General features: G+C 38.2%; 1 protein-coding gene across 1 annotated transcript in view; it reads right to left on the bottom strand.

Annotated features, from left to right (window-relative positions):
• Positions 1-19,154, bottom strand: part of NKAIN3 (sodium/potassium transporting ATPase interacting 3) — a 681,284-nt gene that overhangs the window by 227,754 nt on the left and 434,376 nt on the right. Inside the window, exons 9-10 of the mRNA XM_068525591.1 lie at positions 13,673-13,810; positions 4,591-4,671 (exon numbers count right to left, since the gene is read on the bottom strand). Of these exons, the coding sequence (XP_068381692.1) occupies positions 4,591-4,671; positions 13,673-13,810 (219 nt within the window). The remainder of the gene's footprint in view (positions 1-4,590; positions 4,672-13,672; positions 13,811-19,154) is intronic.

The raw sequence follows: 19,154 nt of genomic DNA, 5'->3' as shown, positions 1-19,154 counted from the left end.
GTTGCTTTACAATGTTGTTAGTTTCTGCTATACAACAAAGTGAATCAGCTGTATGTATACATATATCCCCATATCCCCTCCCTCTTGAGCCTCCCTCCCACCCTCCCTATCCCACCCCTCTAGGTCGTCACAAAGCATGGAGCTGATCTCCCTGTGCTACGCAGCTGCTTCCCACTAGCTATCTATTTTACATTTGGTAGTGTGTATATGTCCATGCCACTCTCTCACTTTGTCCCAGCTTACCCTTCCCCCTCCCCGTGTCCTCAAGTCCTTTCTCTATGTCTGCATCTTTATTCCTGTCCTGCCCCTAGGTTCTTCAGAACCTTTTTTTTTTTTTTAGATTCCATATATATGTGTTAGCATACAGCATTTGTTTTTCTCCTTCTGACTCACTTCACTCTGTATGACAGAGTCTAGGTCCATCCACCTCACTACAAATAACTCAATTTTGTTTCTTTTATGGCTGAGTAATATTCCACTGTATATATGTGCCACATCTTCTTTATCCATTCATCTGTCGATGGACACTTAGGTTGCTTCCATGTCCTGGCTATTGTAAGTAGTGCTGCAATGAACATTGGGGTGCATGTGTCTTTTTGAATTCTGGTTTTCTCAGGGTATATGCCCAGTAGTGGGATTGCTGGGTCGTATGGTAGTTCTATTTTTAGTTTTTTAAGGAACTTCCATACTGTTCTCCATAGTGGCTGTATCAATTAGATTTCTTTAAGAATCAAAATACCCACAAATCAGGTACTATGAAAAAAGCGCAGTCATTAAGACATGATACAGAGAAACAAATATAGGTAGTTTCCCTTTCGTGCGAAGGCAACGTGAACGCCAGTACAGAGGAGAAATCAGGAAGGGTTAGTCCATTTCCCTCCCAGGCTTCCTGCCTAAGTTTTAGAAAACCCCTGATCAAAGCTCATGATTAATATAAGTCTACAGAGAATTTCTATACATTCATTTTTTATGTCTAAATTATGCTCATGCACCGTCACACACAGTCAGAATCCTAGGAAAATGTGACACACTGAAAATTCTCTAGGATCAGTAATGTGTAAGTTCCATACATCTCTCAGGAAAAGTCAATTAGAAGAAATATTAGCGTAAAGTTTCTACCATTTGGAGTAATCAAAAAGATGCCATAAGGCATCAGCTTAATTTTGGAGGGATTAAAAACAAGTACAACTTGAGTTCTCAACATAACTTGTCTTTCGGTATCTTTAAATGTAGCAAATGAGTTGGGTTTTCATATTTACATTCTGAATGGATTCCTAGGAAGAAAAAAATGATTTCAAGTCTTGGGACTTCCAAAGAAGCAGCAATAACTTATTAATTGTACCCTTGGTGATCTTAAAGTACAGCATGAAAAACAGTCTTAGTGCCTCCAAAGATGCATAAAGTCCCCTTCCAAGGGGAGCAGGAGGGACAGCAGGAGAATCTAGCTGCAGAAGAACTTCAAAAACGCTATTTACATGTTGAAGGAAAGGGTTTAATTAATCGTGTTACAGCTGTGAAGTTAATATGCAGATCTGAGGTCCTATCACAAGGGACTGTTACATACTTTTTAAACAAGTCACTCAGTCCCACATTTTCTTCCCTTTTACAGCTCTTGCATAGTAATAAATATACGTACCACAGGTTTGCAGAATGAGGACCATGACATCTGTTAATTTCTCAATAATAATAAAGATGATGATGTTGATCGGCAATTATAAAAATCACTTTTTACTGAAACCTCACAATATGCCAAGATCCTTTCTAAGTTCTTTGTATGAATCATCTTACTTAATTCCTTCAACAATCCAATAAAACTAGTGCTGTGCTCTTCCTCACTTTGCAGAAAAGGAAACTGAGGCTCCAGTAGATTATGCAACTGCAGGCACTTTTGGTCACCTACCCACAGTCATCCTCAACCTCACCACACATGCACACATTCCCATTTCCTTCAAGTTCTGGAAGGTCTGGGGAGAATCAGGACCTTCAAGACCACAGTGACAAAAGTATGATGCCAAGCTGATGGGCAGATAACAGCGAAGGGGAAAATCAGAAGGTTGTGATCAAGACTCCCCATAATGGGCCAGACATATGATTGCTCGTGGCCAGGCGAGTACACTGTTAGTTAACGAGAATGGCTCAGTAGTGCCTGTCATTGGAATAACACCCGAATCCATAGAGATGTTGTGGAAATTAATCTGAATCCGGTCTTTTGAGAAAGATTCACCATTTTAGAATGGACCTTTTGGGCAAAAATCAAAGTAGAGGGAGGCTTCTATTAATCTATCCAAGTGGGTAATTCCAAGAAATGGCTTCATGAACTAACAGGAGATAGAGGGCTCTAGAAAGTTAGTATATAAACTAACACATGTGGACAAGGAATATCTTATGAAATGGGGTACAACCTGGAAAAAAATGGCAGAGGTGCTTGGGTTTATCAAGGGTCCTTAACCCTGCGCTAGTTTTCAGAATAGATTCCCTACAGGCTGGAATTGAGGCTTACCTGTGGCTAGCCAGGGAGAGGTTACCAGCCCTTGACACAGTAAATAGAGACCAACAGAAAATCTTTAGGATGCTCCTTTTGGAGTCATCTATCCTATTTATGATCTAGAATACTTGGCTGACTGCTTAATGGCATTTGAACGGGTAATAAAATGAGTAACTGCGACCACTATACCCACTTTTTTTAACCTTGAACCCAAAGAAACGAGGAAAAAAAAAATCCTTGACATGCACGTTGATATTAGAAAAGCAGTTACAAGAAACAGTTCACAAAGGTCACCTTGAGCCGTGGAGGGAAATCAGCCTTTGGGGAACAAATCAATGCTACTATTATTATAGTTTTTAAAAATTAAAAAAAATCACATCACAGGATTATTTTGCAGCTTACCTGAGTTACCATATTTGGTAACAATGCAAAACACCAAACAAACACTGATTACTATCTTTATTGGTGAAGCTGGTCCTATTTTTATATTTCACAGAGACTTTCGGGGTTCAGTGCTTTGCTTAAGGGCCCATAGTTTATAAGCACTAAAGACAAGATTTGAATCCAAGACTTATGATTTGAAATTCAGTCCTCTTTCAACACACTATGATGCCAATTCCATGGAACAAATTTCCTCTGGTCTGATTTATTCCAAACCAATTAATAGAGAAAGAGATAAAAGATGATTTCCACCCAGTGAAATAAAAGCATGACTTAAAATGACCAATCAAATCATGAGTTACAAAATGCTATGGGTTGAAAAATGCTATGCTTAACTTATTATCCATAATTATTTTATTCATAAAATTGCATTTTAAAATTACTTTATAATCTGCATGTTACAGATAATCACTGGGCACTGATTTAACTACTTTCTTCTGTCTTAGAAATTAGGTAGAGGTAAAGGTAGATGTTGGTGCATTTGCATGTAACTCAGAAATGTCATTTCTGGTTCCTGAATACATTTGCCAATGTGAGAAAATGATGACAAGTTCTAATTATAAAGTTATTATAGTGTAGAACAAAGAGTAACCACCCCTGGAGGTTCTGGAGAAAACCCTTCAGGGATCTTTGCTGCTTAGCTAAATCAAAAATTCTTTGTTAGCGTATGGACTTCAGCGGAGCCTAACAATTCTAAAAGTCTCTGTGTTGGTCAAGGCAAATTTTCTAAGATCTAAACCACAAATGCTACTTAAAGAAAATTTGAGACTACCATACAACAATAGAATGTTTGCACAAATATAGTTGATAACAAGAAATCGAAAAGATGGATTACAGCTTTCTTATTCTTTTTGTAATTATACTGTTAGCTTTCTTCTCTACGATTTCAAGTGGGAACTGTGCTGGTTTATGAGAAAAATGCTTAAGAAACATAACTAGAAACTTAACCCAAGATGCTCTTCCATTTGGATGGTAATCAAAAGATGATTCTGCAAGAGTCATAATGAAAATTATGTGTTTTGTTGACATGAGTTCTAGACAGACAGAAACAATATTTGTATCATGTTGCATCAAGACAATTCTTTCCTGATCAGGATTTCACAATAGGGGTCACTGCACTGATGTATTTAGTTGTCAGTAAACGTATGCTCCATTTACTATAATGAGGATTTCCTTCTCTGACAAACTTTATTTTTCCAGAAATAATATTCAAGCAAAGATAGCAATTTGCTATGCATATTTGTTACATTTACATCTTAGTCAATCCCTTTTCCCATTTTAAACACAAGAATGTTCAAAGCCATTTTTCACTTAACATATGGGGCTGTGGTCACTGGGACATTAGGCCTTTTTAAACTGGACATGAGGATACACTGGTAGCTGAGTTCCATGACAGCTTAACAAACTAAATCATAAGGCCATTGTTTCAGAGTTTCATTGTATTAACATGTTCCCAAGGTTATTCTTTCTAATGGTATCCAAACTCTTTTTTGATTAGTATCCCATTTGTAATGCTGCTTAGATTACTATATATACTTAGTATTCCATTTGTAATGTTGCTTAGATTACTGTATACATATATATATTAGTATTCCATTTGTAATGTTACTTATTTATTAGTGTATTCTTTTTAAACGTGTACTTTAAAAGCATGATGGACTTACCTTAGAGAGCCCACCTACTTCCAAATAGAAGCAGATAATGAACACATTCCAGGTGACCCAGAGGGCAGTCCATACTGTATACTGGAAAGAAAGGGTTGGGGGAAGAAGAGAAGAAAAATGTGGAGATGAAAGGCATGCATACTAAATAAATCGATAATAAAAATGTCAATAAGTGTGTTTTCTGGAAAAGAATGCTCCTTATGCGGTCCCCTAAGATCTCTAGAAATTAAAAATCCAATAGTTTCTACTGCTTTAAGTAGATGCCAATAAAACTAGATTTATTTTTACAGTGGTTTGCTGGCTTGCAGATGCAAGTTAAATCCAAGTGCTGATTTGATTTGTTTTCTGACTACCAGCTTTTCCAAGGGCCATAATTATGCAAATTTTCTGGGGGCTATCTAGCTAGCTAGCTAGGTAGCTATCTTTTAGTTATAATAATAAATCACCAAGGGTTTAGGAATGTTAGTCAAAACCCTTCACTTCCATATCCCTGAATGAGGATCATGTTTGAAAATGGATGTATGGAGTAAAATTAACAACCTTTCAACTGTTGGACTATTTTATTGAGTGGAGTGTATGCCCCTAATATAATTATAGAATATAATATGATTATGTAAAATATTTTTTAAAAGCACCTAAGTTCTAATTATGGTAGGATTAATAAGTAAATCCTACTTATTAATAAGTAGGATTAAGAGTGAGCAAATAAGCAACATATTTCCATAATGGGAAAATACCTTCCAATCACAACCAAAAAACTGTAAACGTGCCAGCCTTATTGATTAATTGGTTTTATTAATGTATTATGTATTAGGAAATGCCTTCCTCAAGAGTATTAGTCAGACTGAATTAAGGTAGCCTTAGATCAAGACTCATCAATAGAGAGGTCCTAGGGCTCTATTCATCCAGTCACTTTCTTAGGCAGACAAAGACACTGAGGTCTGGAAAACTGACATATAGGACAGCTTGGATGACTCAGGATGGAACTTACCATGGCAACACAATGAGCAGATCAAATACAATGGTTTGCTCATTCATTTTATTGTACTGCAAAAATCTATGAATTCATAACTTCTTAAACAGGCATACTAATTAAATTATTGCTTTCTATTGTTAAATTAAGATAAATGTTGAAATAACTTATTAGCTATTGTTAAATTAAGATAAATATTGAAATAACTTATTAGCTTCTTCTATGCTCTGCCAAATAATAGACTTATGAATTTTAAACACTGTATAAAATAGCCATGATCTTACAAACCTTATCAGAAGCTTTTAAACTTTTTCTAAAATTCAACTTACATTTTGTATCTTTGTCATTTATGATTTTTTAAAGGAATAATACATTTATAATAATGAGTTAAGGCTCCAAAATCACTGGAAATTTAGAGGAGTTGGAAAATATGTTAAAAAGTTAACATAAGTTAAAATATATATTTAGGCTTTTGGTCGTTGCCGATATTGTTGACCTGATACCTTCTGCTGGCGAAGTCTTCTAGTGTGAGTGGGTTTAGATGTTTCCTTAAAAATGCACCAAATGCATTGAAATGCATTTTTCTGAACCACAAAATATTCCCATGAATATTGAAAATAGCTAATCTACATTCTCAATGTATACTTTTTTGAAAACTGATAAAGTCACAATAACCACAACACATTTTAAAGATGTTGCTAATCAGATGGCATCTGGTATCTGATATTTTTCATTCTAAATAAATATAATTATGGGTATACTTGAGAGACAGAGTAGTGCAGACCACTAATTCAGGAGGAAAAAGCCAGTGATAAAGGTAAAGGGAAGGACATAAAATAAAGCAAGACTAAAGTAAGAAAATGAACTGAATTAACTGTAAAACCACATGATTCTTAATTATTAGGACTGCAAGCCTAAACCCATAAGTATTCTTTTAGAAAAGTAAATCAACTCATAGCTATAAAAAATACATAATAAAAAATTCTACTTAAAATCATAGCACCAACTTAGTGATTGAAGTGTATTCTGATCCCTCACAAGTTTGTAGTACTACTGATGTCACTTTCAAACATTCAAAGATAAAATGATCAGGCTGAGTAGATTCCAACTGTCAGCTCCGAAATTCCTAACAAGAGTTACTCCGCTGCTTTCTACGTTCCTGGTACTGTGATAAGCACTTTACACAGATTAAGTCATTTAGCCATCACATTAATACCAAGGTAGAGAAGAAATCATCGGATCACCTAGTTAGTGTCAGAGTTGGGATAGGCACTCTGGCAGTTTGACTCCAGAGCTGGGGTGCTTGGGCATTACACGATAGCCTTCATTTTAAAAGATCTTAGGAAAAGGACTACAGATTAATTTGCAAGTTAACACTTCCCCAAATTCTGCATTTTATCAAATAACCAATTCACCAGATTATCAGTTTACCAAAAATTCATTCATTCATATATATTCTATAACTGGTTATGTTTTTGAAATGATTTCTTTTGTATTTTGCTATTAATGTGTTGTGCGTTATATAAATACGTAGTTTTTTAAAAAGCAATATTGTAAGTCTCTTTATTCTAATACACTGGTTTGTTGAGAACAAAGAATACCTGTATGGTTGAATTTTGGATTGTTATGAGATGGAAACCATATACCTCAATGTGCACCTGAGACTCAAGTCTGCACACAGAGGTAAGAGGAAAGGATTTCTAGCAACACGAATAACACATCCAAAGGAATTTTGCCGAGGCAGAAAGTATTAGAACCACCTATGGTACAAGACACTGGCTATCCTCCCTCTCTTCTCTTTGATGTGGGTTAATTTATTTATAATGCAATTGAAACTAGAATTAAAAAAAGAGATAAACTACATTTTTAACAAATACCTTTTGGTTATCTTGGAGTACGCCTACAAGCTCAGACAGCCACACAGATATACCTGAAGTATAGAAGACTTAACTTCTCAAAGTAAAAAAAAAAAATCACTCTGTATAATTATCTATCCATCTATTTACCCATCATCTATCTATCTAAATATAATCCATCAACCTATTTATCTATCCTACTTTGCTTATGTTCAGTACACATATTTTAAATCCTAATTTAATTAGACAATGCCCATAAAGATGGAAAAACATCTATGTGTTCTCTGTGGCTTCCTGGATATTGCATAGTTTTATGAAGATATTTCAGCATTTTTTAATTGAAATGAACTTTAGCAGTCTCCCAGCCTATTTCTTTCTCATTGAGCAATTAGTCCATAACATAAATTATTTTTACTTCCTGAGCTTGTTTGTTTTCCAATTACCAGGAAGGCCATTCATTCATTCATTCATTCACATGTGTATCAATCAGATACAATATTATACTCAATATGTTAGAGTCACTTTAAAAAATTGTAGGTTCCTTGCTCACTCATTGTTCTAATAGTTTCTGGAGTTTAGTATTCATGTCCAGGGGGAAATAAATCTGAGACCACTGAATGGAAACCTAACACTCTTAACTGCCATGTTGAGCAGTAACTCTGGAGGGAGATTTATGATGACATAGTAGGGATATTTCCCAGTATAACAATTCAAATGAAAGCAAGTTGCAGTTCTTTGGATGTGGACATTTGTATAAAAGTCCAAATAACTAACTTATGGGCCTAGCATACTTACTTGGCTTTCTTTTTTTAATTTTTAAAGGAAGCTTTGAGTTACTTTTAATTCCAATGTTAATCTTTCTTCAAAAACTGTCAAGTTAGCTAATATTTCTGCATTTAAATTAACGTAAAACCGCTTGATTAAATTATTATCCATGAAATAATAAAGATTTCAATAATTGTAGAGCAGAATCTCTTTCTAGAATTCGTAAGTAAGATTTTAAAATATTTGACATAGGAGCAAAGCAGACAGGAGTAAACAGCTGATTCCAGAACAGTACTTTTTATGACTGTTAAATATGACAGCCAAGGAAACACAAAAGTGCATTCAAATGCTATGATTACACTTGGCATCCCTAATGTATATATCCCACCTTGTACCTTAGCTAAAATAAATTTTAATCAGTGAAAGAGTACCATATGACAAAGTTGGTTTTATGTTCTAAAAATAAATGTAGAAATAGTAAATTGTACCTTCTCAGCAGTGATGGTAACTAAAGGGGAATTATCTCTCTTTCATTTTGTGATTTGGGTGAATTTTTCTAACAGTCTTTGCAATGGGACCTCCTCAATACAGTGTCAGGGGCCCACATGTTATATTTATTAGAAAAAAAATTAGTCGAGGAATAAGTCAGCTAATGGTAGGTGCAGGCAGAGCAGCACATACTACTTTATCTTATAAATCCTGGTGTTCAGATTGAAAGAAGCAAGGCAGTAAGGCCAGCTTCTTTTGCAGAACTATTGTTGCCATGTTCTGAGATAAGAAATCACCGTCTAGTTCATCCAGTAAAATAATTTCATCCAATAACCTTTAATTAATTTATTATTTGTTTAATCAAGTATTAAGCATCTTTAAAGGCCCATGCACATCAGGATAACTTAGAATACAGCCATGGACGGGCACCGTCTGCCTGCCAGGAGGACACTGAATTTTTGTAAATTTTTATTGGAGTATAGTTGCTTTACAGTACTGTGTTAGTCTCTACTGTACAGCAAAGTGAATCAGCTCTACGTGTACATATACAGGAGGACACTGTTGAATGAGATGAGACGGGCCTGGAAGCAAGGATGGCAACCGTGTAGAGAGATAGGATAGAGTCACCAGGATCTATGGGTGCAGAGAGGAAGAGGCACTTAGCCTGGAGTGGGGATGGCCAGAGAAGGCTCTTAAAGGTGACTATTCAGTTGAAGAATTATTAAGATTTTTCCAAATGGGTAAGGAGAATAGGGTGATCCAGGGAGCAGGTGCAGTGCATATAAACCAAGGAGGCAAGAAACAGCACGTGGTCTTTGGAAAACACGAATCAGTCAGCACGTCTGGCACGAGGTGAGAAGGAGGGAGGGCAGGGGATGCCAGAGAGATAAGTCAAGAGAGTTTTTGTAAGCTCTGACTTCCACCCTAAGGAGTCTGAAATTTGCCTGTAGACACTGGAGAGCTTGCTCTACATGCCCCTTTACCTTAACCATTTTCATAAGGGTGATCGATTCTTTAAATTCGGCCGTGATAAACCCTGTTTGCTTTAAGAAATGGCAGGACCTTACCCTCTGTGTCTTGGTGCTCCAAAATGTCTGCTAGCTTGAACTGGATTACATTGAATTGGCACTGCTGGTGACTGTTTCAGCCAATAATGGAGGCCAAGTTCGAGAGAAAAATCTCCTGCCGTCAGAAATCCCTTTCCCGCTCGGGGAGAAGTTAGTATGGATTTTGGACCCAGGTCTCCTCTCACTGCCGTTGAGAAGTGGGTGCCTTTGAGGCCTCCCTTGATTAGTGTGACATAGGCCATATTCATTTCCAGGCTTTTTCATACCAGAATTGATTGGAATTAATTAATTGGTGGCCTGGAGGCCACCAACTGTGGCTTTGAACCAAAGTATTCACGAAAACAACTCGGGGATGAGCTACTAGTGGTGGTGTGATAAAGGTAACGTGGAGTAGCCACTTCCCCATAACTAGGCACCCCTGATAGTCCTCCCATGAAAGGCACCCTTTGTGAACAGACTTCCCATACTCATTGACTAATGATTCCTCAGCATTTCTCCCAAATAGATACTCTATACCTATGTTAGAATAAGAGTTAATCTGGAATCCCACATAGGTAACAACATTCTATGATCAGCTGAGGAGGTAAGGCAGGATCATTTCCAATGTCAAATCTTACATTGACAGTGGCAGCATATCATCTGGAATGTGACGGTGGAAGCAGAGCATAGATCATGATAAAGGGACTCCATAATCCTAACAATAGCATCCAGTTCTGCCACTTACTATCTGGGTTCCTTGGGTAAGTCACTTGACCTTTCCTTAACTCTTGCCTTATCTGTAACATTAGGGATGCTAATACACACCCATAGGACATTTGTGAAGATTAAACCAAATGACATGTTGGCATGGAGAGCTTTCCTGACAATTCATTGTTTCCTTTCTCTCCCCTTCCTGGGAGAGGGTCTTGAATGAGAGAGTAAATAAAACAGTAGGGATTTGGCTGGCATACACACCAAGAGAAAATCAAGAGGAGCAAAAACGTAGATTGTCTGTCTTACAGACATTTTTCTTTGAAGATTCTGAAAGACCTAAATCTTCCTCCTTCAACATGCAGGAGGGAGAAGCGAGAGAAGGAAGTGAGGAAAAGATACCAGACAAAGAAGTGACCCCAGTCCTATTGCAAGAGGATGCTAGGAACCGGCAGGGAACTAGATGAGAAAAACAATAGGTATTTATTGAGCAGCTATGACATTGTGTGTTCGCAAAGAACTCTTTGCCTAGAAGGGGAGACATAAATGTGAACAGATTATAAAACATGCTCAAGACACAGAGACAGAGGAGCAGGGGGTGACTAACTGCTAAAGGGCCTGGAAGGAAGTGAACATGAGGGGTGAGGGCTGTTGCTAGCCCGGCAGCACAAACACTGGGCGAGGCTATGAGAGCCGGAGGCTGGAGCAGCACGTAGAGAGGAGAGTTCCCGACGCTGCAGAGCAGAAACCCTCTGCTCTCCCAGGTCTCTGCACTTCGCCCGGTTCTCTCCAGGCCTCTGCCCCTCGTTTTTCCCGTTCCTCTTCCCCTGTCGTTTCATCACCTCCCGAGAGCCCAGGAATCTGAACCTTCTCACTCCTCCACAGTGAGTTCATGTACATTCTCTGCTGTTTACCCCACCCTGGCACAGGAGAGCAGGTCCTCAGTGAATGCTTGGCGAGGGAATGGGACCTACTGCTATCGACATCCTACTGTGTGCCCCGTGGTGCTTCCTGCCCAGAACCCCCTTCGGTCCCCTCTACCGTGGTGAACTCACACTCACACTGCAGATCTCAGCTCCACAGTCACACCTGCAGGCTCCGAGGGATCCCTCCATTATACACCTTCTGCAGGCTCGGAGGGATCCCTGCATTATACACCTTCTGCAGGCTCAGAGCGATCCCTCCGTTATACGTCTTCTGCAGGCTCCGAGGGATCCCTCCGTTATACGTCTTCTGCAGGCTCCGAGGGATCCCTGCATTGTACGTCTTCTGCAGGCTCTGAGGGATCTCTCCATTATACCTCTACTGGCACAACGTGCTCCTTCTTAACACTTGTGACAGTTGCACTTTAACGTTTATGTGGATGATTATCTGATAAAACCCACTTGCCCTCCCTAGACTGTAAGGTAAGTACCCAGGAGGGCAGAAGACACATCTGTATTTGCTCACCTTGTTCCCCGCACTGAACACAATGCCACATACAGCGTAGAAACCCAATAAATAGGAATGAATATGTAAAAGAAAAACGGAAGGAAGAAAGTTAAGAAAAAACAGATATTGGGGAAGAAGGAGGGGGAGAAAGGAAGGAAGGAAGTAGGGATTGTGAGACGAGTTTGGCCAGGTGGGGCAGCCCAGAATATTCTTAGATTTTATCCTGCTACGAGTTAGTGAAGGGTTTTAAGCCAGTGATTTAGAAAAAGTACAAGGGACACGTTAACAGGGAGGAAGCCGAAGGCAAGCAAGAAGTCCACGTGCAGGAAAGAGACTGCAAAGCCTCAACCAAGGCAGGAGCTGCGTGAAGAGTGTGTGGAGCTAATACTGAGAGGGTGAAAGCAGTAGGACTAGATACGTCACTAACGTGCACAGACAGCTTCAACCCATAGAAGCCACTGGCTTCACAGCCACCTGGCACTTTGTGCCTCAGCAGAAAACAACATCATACGATGACAAGTCTGTACTAAGTCAAAGTGCTCTGTGTTCACAGCAACAAACTAGAACATAGAATCCAATAATAGTTTGCTATTATGCAGATTAAAGTCTCTTGAGCTGCAAGTCCATCTCTGTGAAACACCTTTTTAGTAGATCACACAGTGGCTTAGCAGAGGCTGTCTTTCAGGGAAGAAGAGTAAAGCAGGGATTGTTTAGCCCCTGCAGTCAGCTGAGTGACAGAAATGTTCCAATGTGCCTGGAGCAGCAATTTTGAGGGCAGAGTCTGTGCTGTGGGCTGGTTACCCTCACCTCTGTGTGATATGATGAAAGATACCCAAAAGCCAATTTTGAGATGCAAACAGAGAATTGAGACACTTGTAGAAAAATTTACAACTTTTTTCTTTTTGATAGGTGTGACTGGTTAAACCAAAATGGAAAGATGGCATAGTTTTAAGTCTATAGTTTTCTTCTAGTGAGGCAATCATCGCATTACAAGAAAATATTCACTAATTCTACTGAACATTGTATATTTATTCAGGCTCAATGAGCATTTTAGAGTATGTCACCCCTCATCACAATTCCTTATACATGCTTGGTATTTCTGACAACCTTATACTTGTAGCCCAAAACATTCCCCTCTTTTTACATTAAAGAAATCTATTACTGGAAATAACTTCCAGTCAATTGCGGAGCACAGAATATCCCTTATTAAATTTCCCTACAATGGAGGGTGTGTTGACCATGTATGGCATAGTTTGGAGTATGGATTTATGTTTCAAATTTATCTTACCAAAGTGGAGAAATGTTCAGCAATACACAGTATGCAATACCTTAAAGGGTGAGTACTAAATAAATGCACATGCATTTGTAATGTCCTATGTCCATTAAAATTAAATTGTATTATTGCTATCAGTTAGTAAACAGTTATGGCTACATCGGTTTGCTTTTTAGGGTTAGTGACATATGCCATTGACATGATAGTTAATGTACATTTATATCTCATCTAACATCAAGACCACAACCAGTCCTACTCCATCCAAACCGCATCTTAAATTTCCTTGTGAAACTTGATTTCAATTACACTGTGAGTCTCACTATGCATCTCACGCTTACAGTCACGTTGCTTTGCTTTCATTGTAAACATTCAGAGTCTTCTTCTTTCTCACAAGTAATCATCTCTCAACAGAATTCAGTAATGAAGGCCAGAATGGCCGAGCCACGTTATATCAAAGGGAACAACTAAAATGATTTCCTTCTTCTCCTAACAGTTTTGCAGTGTTTATATGAAAAGACATGGTAACAATAAGACTTACCACCACGATATATCGAGGTCTGTACTGAATGGTTCCAAACAAACCCAATATGACGACTATTATATGTAGAAAATTTCCAAGGATGGGCGCCCATTGGAAGCCGAGGAAGTCAAAGATCTGCCTCTCTAATGCTGAGAGCTGCAACAAAGCAGAGAGAGCCCATGAACATCTAACCCAAGCACCAGCAGACCATTTTAATCTTGGTTTCACAGCTGGAGAAGGCTGCAGTCAATTTGAATCGCAGTAATGGACACCATCATCACTAAGATTGTGGTGCCCATTTCATGTACTTTACGCAACTTCTCTCAGAAAATATACTAAGATAACTTTGAGTATTATGACTTCAAGTGTTCATAGACTTGGAGAGCTAGAGATATACTCCTGAAATCATTTTCTATAGTAGCAAATGCAGGCAACAGTTTATGATATCATATTTTATCATATTAACTTATCATTATTTTTACTAAATTATTGACTTAGTATAACCTACTCGGAACAGTAACTCCAGGCTTGCAATGCTAGGACCATTATTATTTTGGAAAAAAAACAAAAACTACCCATCTGTGCCTTCTTGTGTGAAACATGAATTATCAAATCTTCTGTTTTTTTTTTTTTCTTTCCTTTCTTTAAATTGTCATTGATTATAACGACTAACCACTTTTTCAAAATGAAGCTTATTTATTTACTCTGGGCTTACTTACTTACTTACATTAATGATAATAACTCCTTCTTCAAAATGAGCTTACTTATTTACTGTAGTCCCGATCTAAAACTAGAGTTACATAGTTCCTTTGAACCATATTTTATTGAGATAATATATTAAATGAATTTTATATAGTCCAGTGAATGCCAACAATGTCATTACCATGTACAAATGATACTTATTGCATTTTATATCTAAAAATTTTATGATTTTACCTGCTGCATTTGGACACAAATCTTACACATTTCAAGCATTTTTCTACATTTACTTTGATAAAATAGTATTTCTAAGAAAATGATCCCACGATTAACCATACTGCCAGCAAAAGAAACTGCAGATTTGAAATGAAAATGGTACCCTAGGTATTTTTCTAGTTATGTGGCAGGTGTATGCCTGAATAGCTTTAATTTCCTTGGACATAAAGAAATGTCCTCTATCCAGTAAGCTGAATTTACCTTGGTTTAGATTCACCTTCAGTAAGCTGTGGAGGAGAAGAGAAACGAGCAAATACCTAAAGACAACCACTCCGAACCACATTCATTTCATGGGTATTTCCTGATCATCAAGTGATTTGTCACCATTCCCTGCACTCACTAAATGGAAGATGCACAGAAATGGCTAAAACACCAAATAATCAGAGCAAGGTAAGAAGCAGCACGGTGTTTTCAACCCCCTGTTTCTCTCTGCTCGTGACTCTAATTAGTTCCCAGGAACCTTCCCCTAAAAACGCAGCATTTTATTTATTGGCCCATCAGTGATGTACATATGCAGCTTTTTATGTGCAACAGGATGGATGTGCTCAGAAAAAAACCCCAAAAAATCCTGAAGAGCAGCTGCGGGCAATTCATCCTGAAAAGCAACCCTATTTTAAAGCTGTCGTGCATCACAGAAACCTTTAAAGTGAACTTTTCAAAGAGAGAAAAACCCATTTTCTTTTCTGTCAGAAGATGCATGGATAGCCTTCTCTTTTATGATATTAAAGAAAACACACACAATGAAAGGGAAGCCGAATTAACACCATTGATTAGAAAATCTGCATTCTTTATCGTAGACACCCCGTCTCTCTACTTATTGATATTCATTCTCTGATAACTTAAAATGGATTTATAGTGACTTGAAATAAAAGCACAAATAAAAGCCCATAAACAAACAACAAACAGACGGGGAAGAGACCATATCAAGGATGAGGCGAGAGGCAGCTAAAACAACTGTACAAACCATGAAAGCTAGATTTGAGTACTGTATTTTAAAAAGTCAGCTAACAATGACAAAAGGCCCTTCAAAAGTAAACAAAGTACCATTGCATTTGGTATTAATTACTTTATCTAATTTCCACTTTCAGCTATTAAGTCATTTAGTTTAGAGGCAAATATATTCTCTCTCAATGTCATCATTAGCGATACCACTTTTTGCCTTAGAGCTTGATATTAATAATGATGACCCAGAGCCACAGAATGGAATTCAATAATAACCAGGTTGCTTTGTTAACTCAAAAAAAAGCATGAATATATTTTAAAAACATCTCTTGTCAAAATGGTCTCATCAGTGATGCGCTCAAGCTGCTGCAGCCGGCCGGGGAGCATGAATCAGGTACATCTCTTTCCAACTCCACAGTCAGTGGCTTCAAGTTTTGGGAACTTGACATTGGCCATTATATTTACAACATGGACATCAGGAAATGCTAAAAAAAAAACACAAGGTCTTGTTTATTTGTTATGAGAGCCTATGGTAAAATATTTATCTCTACACCACTGAATATGGCACCTAGAAAACAGTGGTTCTAATTCAGGAGAGCAGCGAAAGGCAGTGATCAAATGTGTGATGCAGCAGCAAAAGGAAACATCCGGTCCAGATGAAAGCAGAGGATGGAGGGCTCTGCGGAGACGCCATAGCAAAGAAGAGAATGAACGAGACATTGGAAGAACCTGAAGTTTAAATAAAGGGAGAGAGTTCAAGAAAACAAAAAGGCAAGGAGACACTCAGAGAAAGCAAAATTAACCTGTCACCAGTTTAATACAGAACAGGAAGCAGTGGCCTAAAGAACAATAGGATCATTTCTAAGTAAAAGGTCAAGTAGGTAAGACTCTGGGAGTTATAAGAATATGATGGAAAAGAATATGTATCTTTTCCTAACAAGTTAAAAAACGAAGGCAAACAGAATCTTAATAAAAAGGAAGAGTAGAAGGGAGAAGAAGGAAGGAAGGAAGGAAGGGAGGGAGGAGACCAAATCATTGATGCAAGGAAAGTATGGTTCAAAAATACTAACAAAACAAAAAAAAAAAATACCAGGGCTTCCCTGGTGGCAAGGGATCCGCCTTGTGGTTGAGAATCCGCCTGCCAATGCAGGGGACACGGGTTTGAGCCCTGGTCTGGGAGGATCCCACATGCCCTGGAGCGACTAGGTCCGTGAGCCACAACTACTGAGCCTGCGCGTCTGGAGCCTGTGCTCCGCAACAAGAGAGGCCGCGATAGTGAGAGGCCCGCGCACCGCGATGAGGAGAGGCCCCCGCTTGCCGCAACTGGAGAAAGCCCTCGCACAGAAACGAAGACCCAACGCAGCCATAAATAAATAAATTAAAAAAAAAAAACTAACAAAATTAAAATTGGGCATGACTTTGAAGGTAAATATGAAGAGGCCATTGAAACATTCTCCCTGAGTGGCATGGGATGGCAATACTGGAACTGTAAGGAAAGAAATGTAACCCTAGATCATACTTGGGCTGCATGAAAATTATCCCACACTCATTATAATGGGAATGTTGCTTATTGGCTTGTAACTTTCAGAATCCAATTGTAGAAAGCTTGGAAGTCTTCATTATGATTATGGAACAAAATGTAAGTATAATCTGACCATATAAAGTGTATCTAACAGGACTTGGGAGAGACTGAATGCTCTATATAAATTCGTGAGTATGGCAAGGGGAAGGGGGAGTGTTCTCAAATTCCTCCTGGAGGGTCAGGCATTTCCTTTTATCAGGCTCCAAGGTGAAAATACTTCCTATAAATCTGTGAATCATTAACTACATCCTATATTAACCACACATACTCCCAATAGCTCAAGAAGTGTCCCTGTTTCCTTATTATGCCCAAGCAACATAGACAGAGACAAACAGGGGCACCTTTAAAATGCAGTAACTTTCTTATCGATCCATAGATTATGTTTAACGCTTCACACAGTGTTTTGCCTAAAAGCTCATAATTATTACAAATTGTGAAAAGTTATTTACACTTAATTAAAGAGCTATAAAAACTCCAGGTGACCAAACATTTTCCTGGGCATTTACCTAGGTTGGATCTACACAATATGCTTCTGTCCAAACAAAAGCTGGGTAAGAATGCTCATTCCTAAGAAGTGAGTACTCTTGGAGGTTGAACTTCACGGTGAGCTGCCTTCTCCTTCCATTCCCTTGGGACTTTTCTCTGCTCACTAGAATCGGACACAATTAAAAAAGATCAAAACAGGGTTACTCATGTTAGTGGAATCGTGGGAAAGTATTTGATCAAACCATGGTTTCCTAAAAGACTGTGAAATTAAAGCATACTGTGTGACTGATACTCTCTTCTATATAACCTCTACTCTAGGAATTCATGAGGTAAGTATTTTATAAGCATGAAGGACTGAATCTTTCCTTAAAGAGGGAATTTAAAAGCTCTAACATTCCTATTGGCTAAATTGATACATCCCAGGTCATTTCAAATAACTTTTGGGTATTAGAGGAGGTTTCTTTATGCCTGGGAAGTCCGTGTAGCCCTCAGCTCTGCCACCATCATCCTTGCTTCGTTTGCTCTAGAATCTCATAGCTACTCAATCCCAGTGGACTTTTCATGCTTGAGGTTGATGATGCCAAACTTCTGTGTTCATAGACCCAGCCTAGGCCAAATTACGATCTTGTATTTTAAGCCATAATTTGTGAATATTTTTTCATGGCTCTAAAAAAATAAACAGAAGGACCAGTAGCATTTGTATCAGGAGCCTACTTATAGAGATGTGTCACAAAAAGTCCTAATAACTTGCAGATTTACCACTACATTAAAGCAGGTGCTATTTTAGAGAAGTTTCTCTTGTCTATAGACAGAGATAACCAAGACTTAGGATGTTCACAGACTTCGATGGATCCAGGAATTCTATATATGGCCTGTTCATGATTTGGTTTATCCAGTAAAGATAGCAATTGTGTTAAGGGCTTCACAGTTTCTGCATGGTTTTGTACTATTTTTGGTAGCAGTGTTAGAAGGCAAAGTCTATTATTCCAGTGAAACCAGTAACCAATCAGTTAGTGAAATGAATAAAGTCTAACTAATCAAGTCTAACTAACAGACCCTCCCCAGTGGCCTGAATGACCACGAGTGCATATGTAGCTGGGGAAGGTGGAACCATAGGGTTTGGAGGAGTATTTTCCTTGATGCCAAGTGCAATTGTTGAAGTTTGTTCCTTGAATTAGCTTTACTCAGCAATTGTCTCCAGAACATCTGAAAAGGCTTCTTGAATTCTGTCTATATATTTTGAGTCCCTGTATTTCAAGGAAATTGAATGGGCATTTCCTACCCTTACAATTCAATCATGAGGATATAAGCTACTTGGTCATGTAAACAATTTTTGGAAATCAAAAAACAATCACATGTTGTGGTGCTAACTATTTTTTGAAGAAATAAGGAGCTGTGGGTAACATACCAAGGAAAGTTTCCCACAAGGGCTCAGAGGCAAAGAACATACAAATCAATTTTCACTGCAAAGTAAAGGAGCTGTTACAGTGGAGGATTACTGGACTGAATGTCAAT

Source organism: Eschrichtius robustus, chromosome 17 (assembly GCF_028021215.1).
Source record: "Eschrichtius robustus isolate mEscRob2 chromosome 17, mEscRob2.pri, whole genome shotgun sequence".
Classification (NCBI taxonomy): domain Eukaryota; kingdom Metazoa; phylum Chordata; class Mammalia; order Artiodactyla; family Eschrichtiidae; genus Eschrichtius; species Eschrichtius robustus.
The sequence above is the reverse complement of the archived record's forward strand: the minus strand, read 5'-3'. Positions and strand labels throughout refer to the sequence as shown.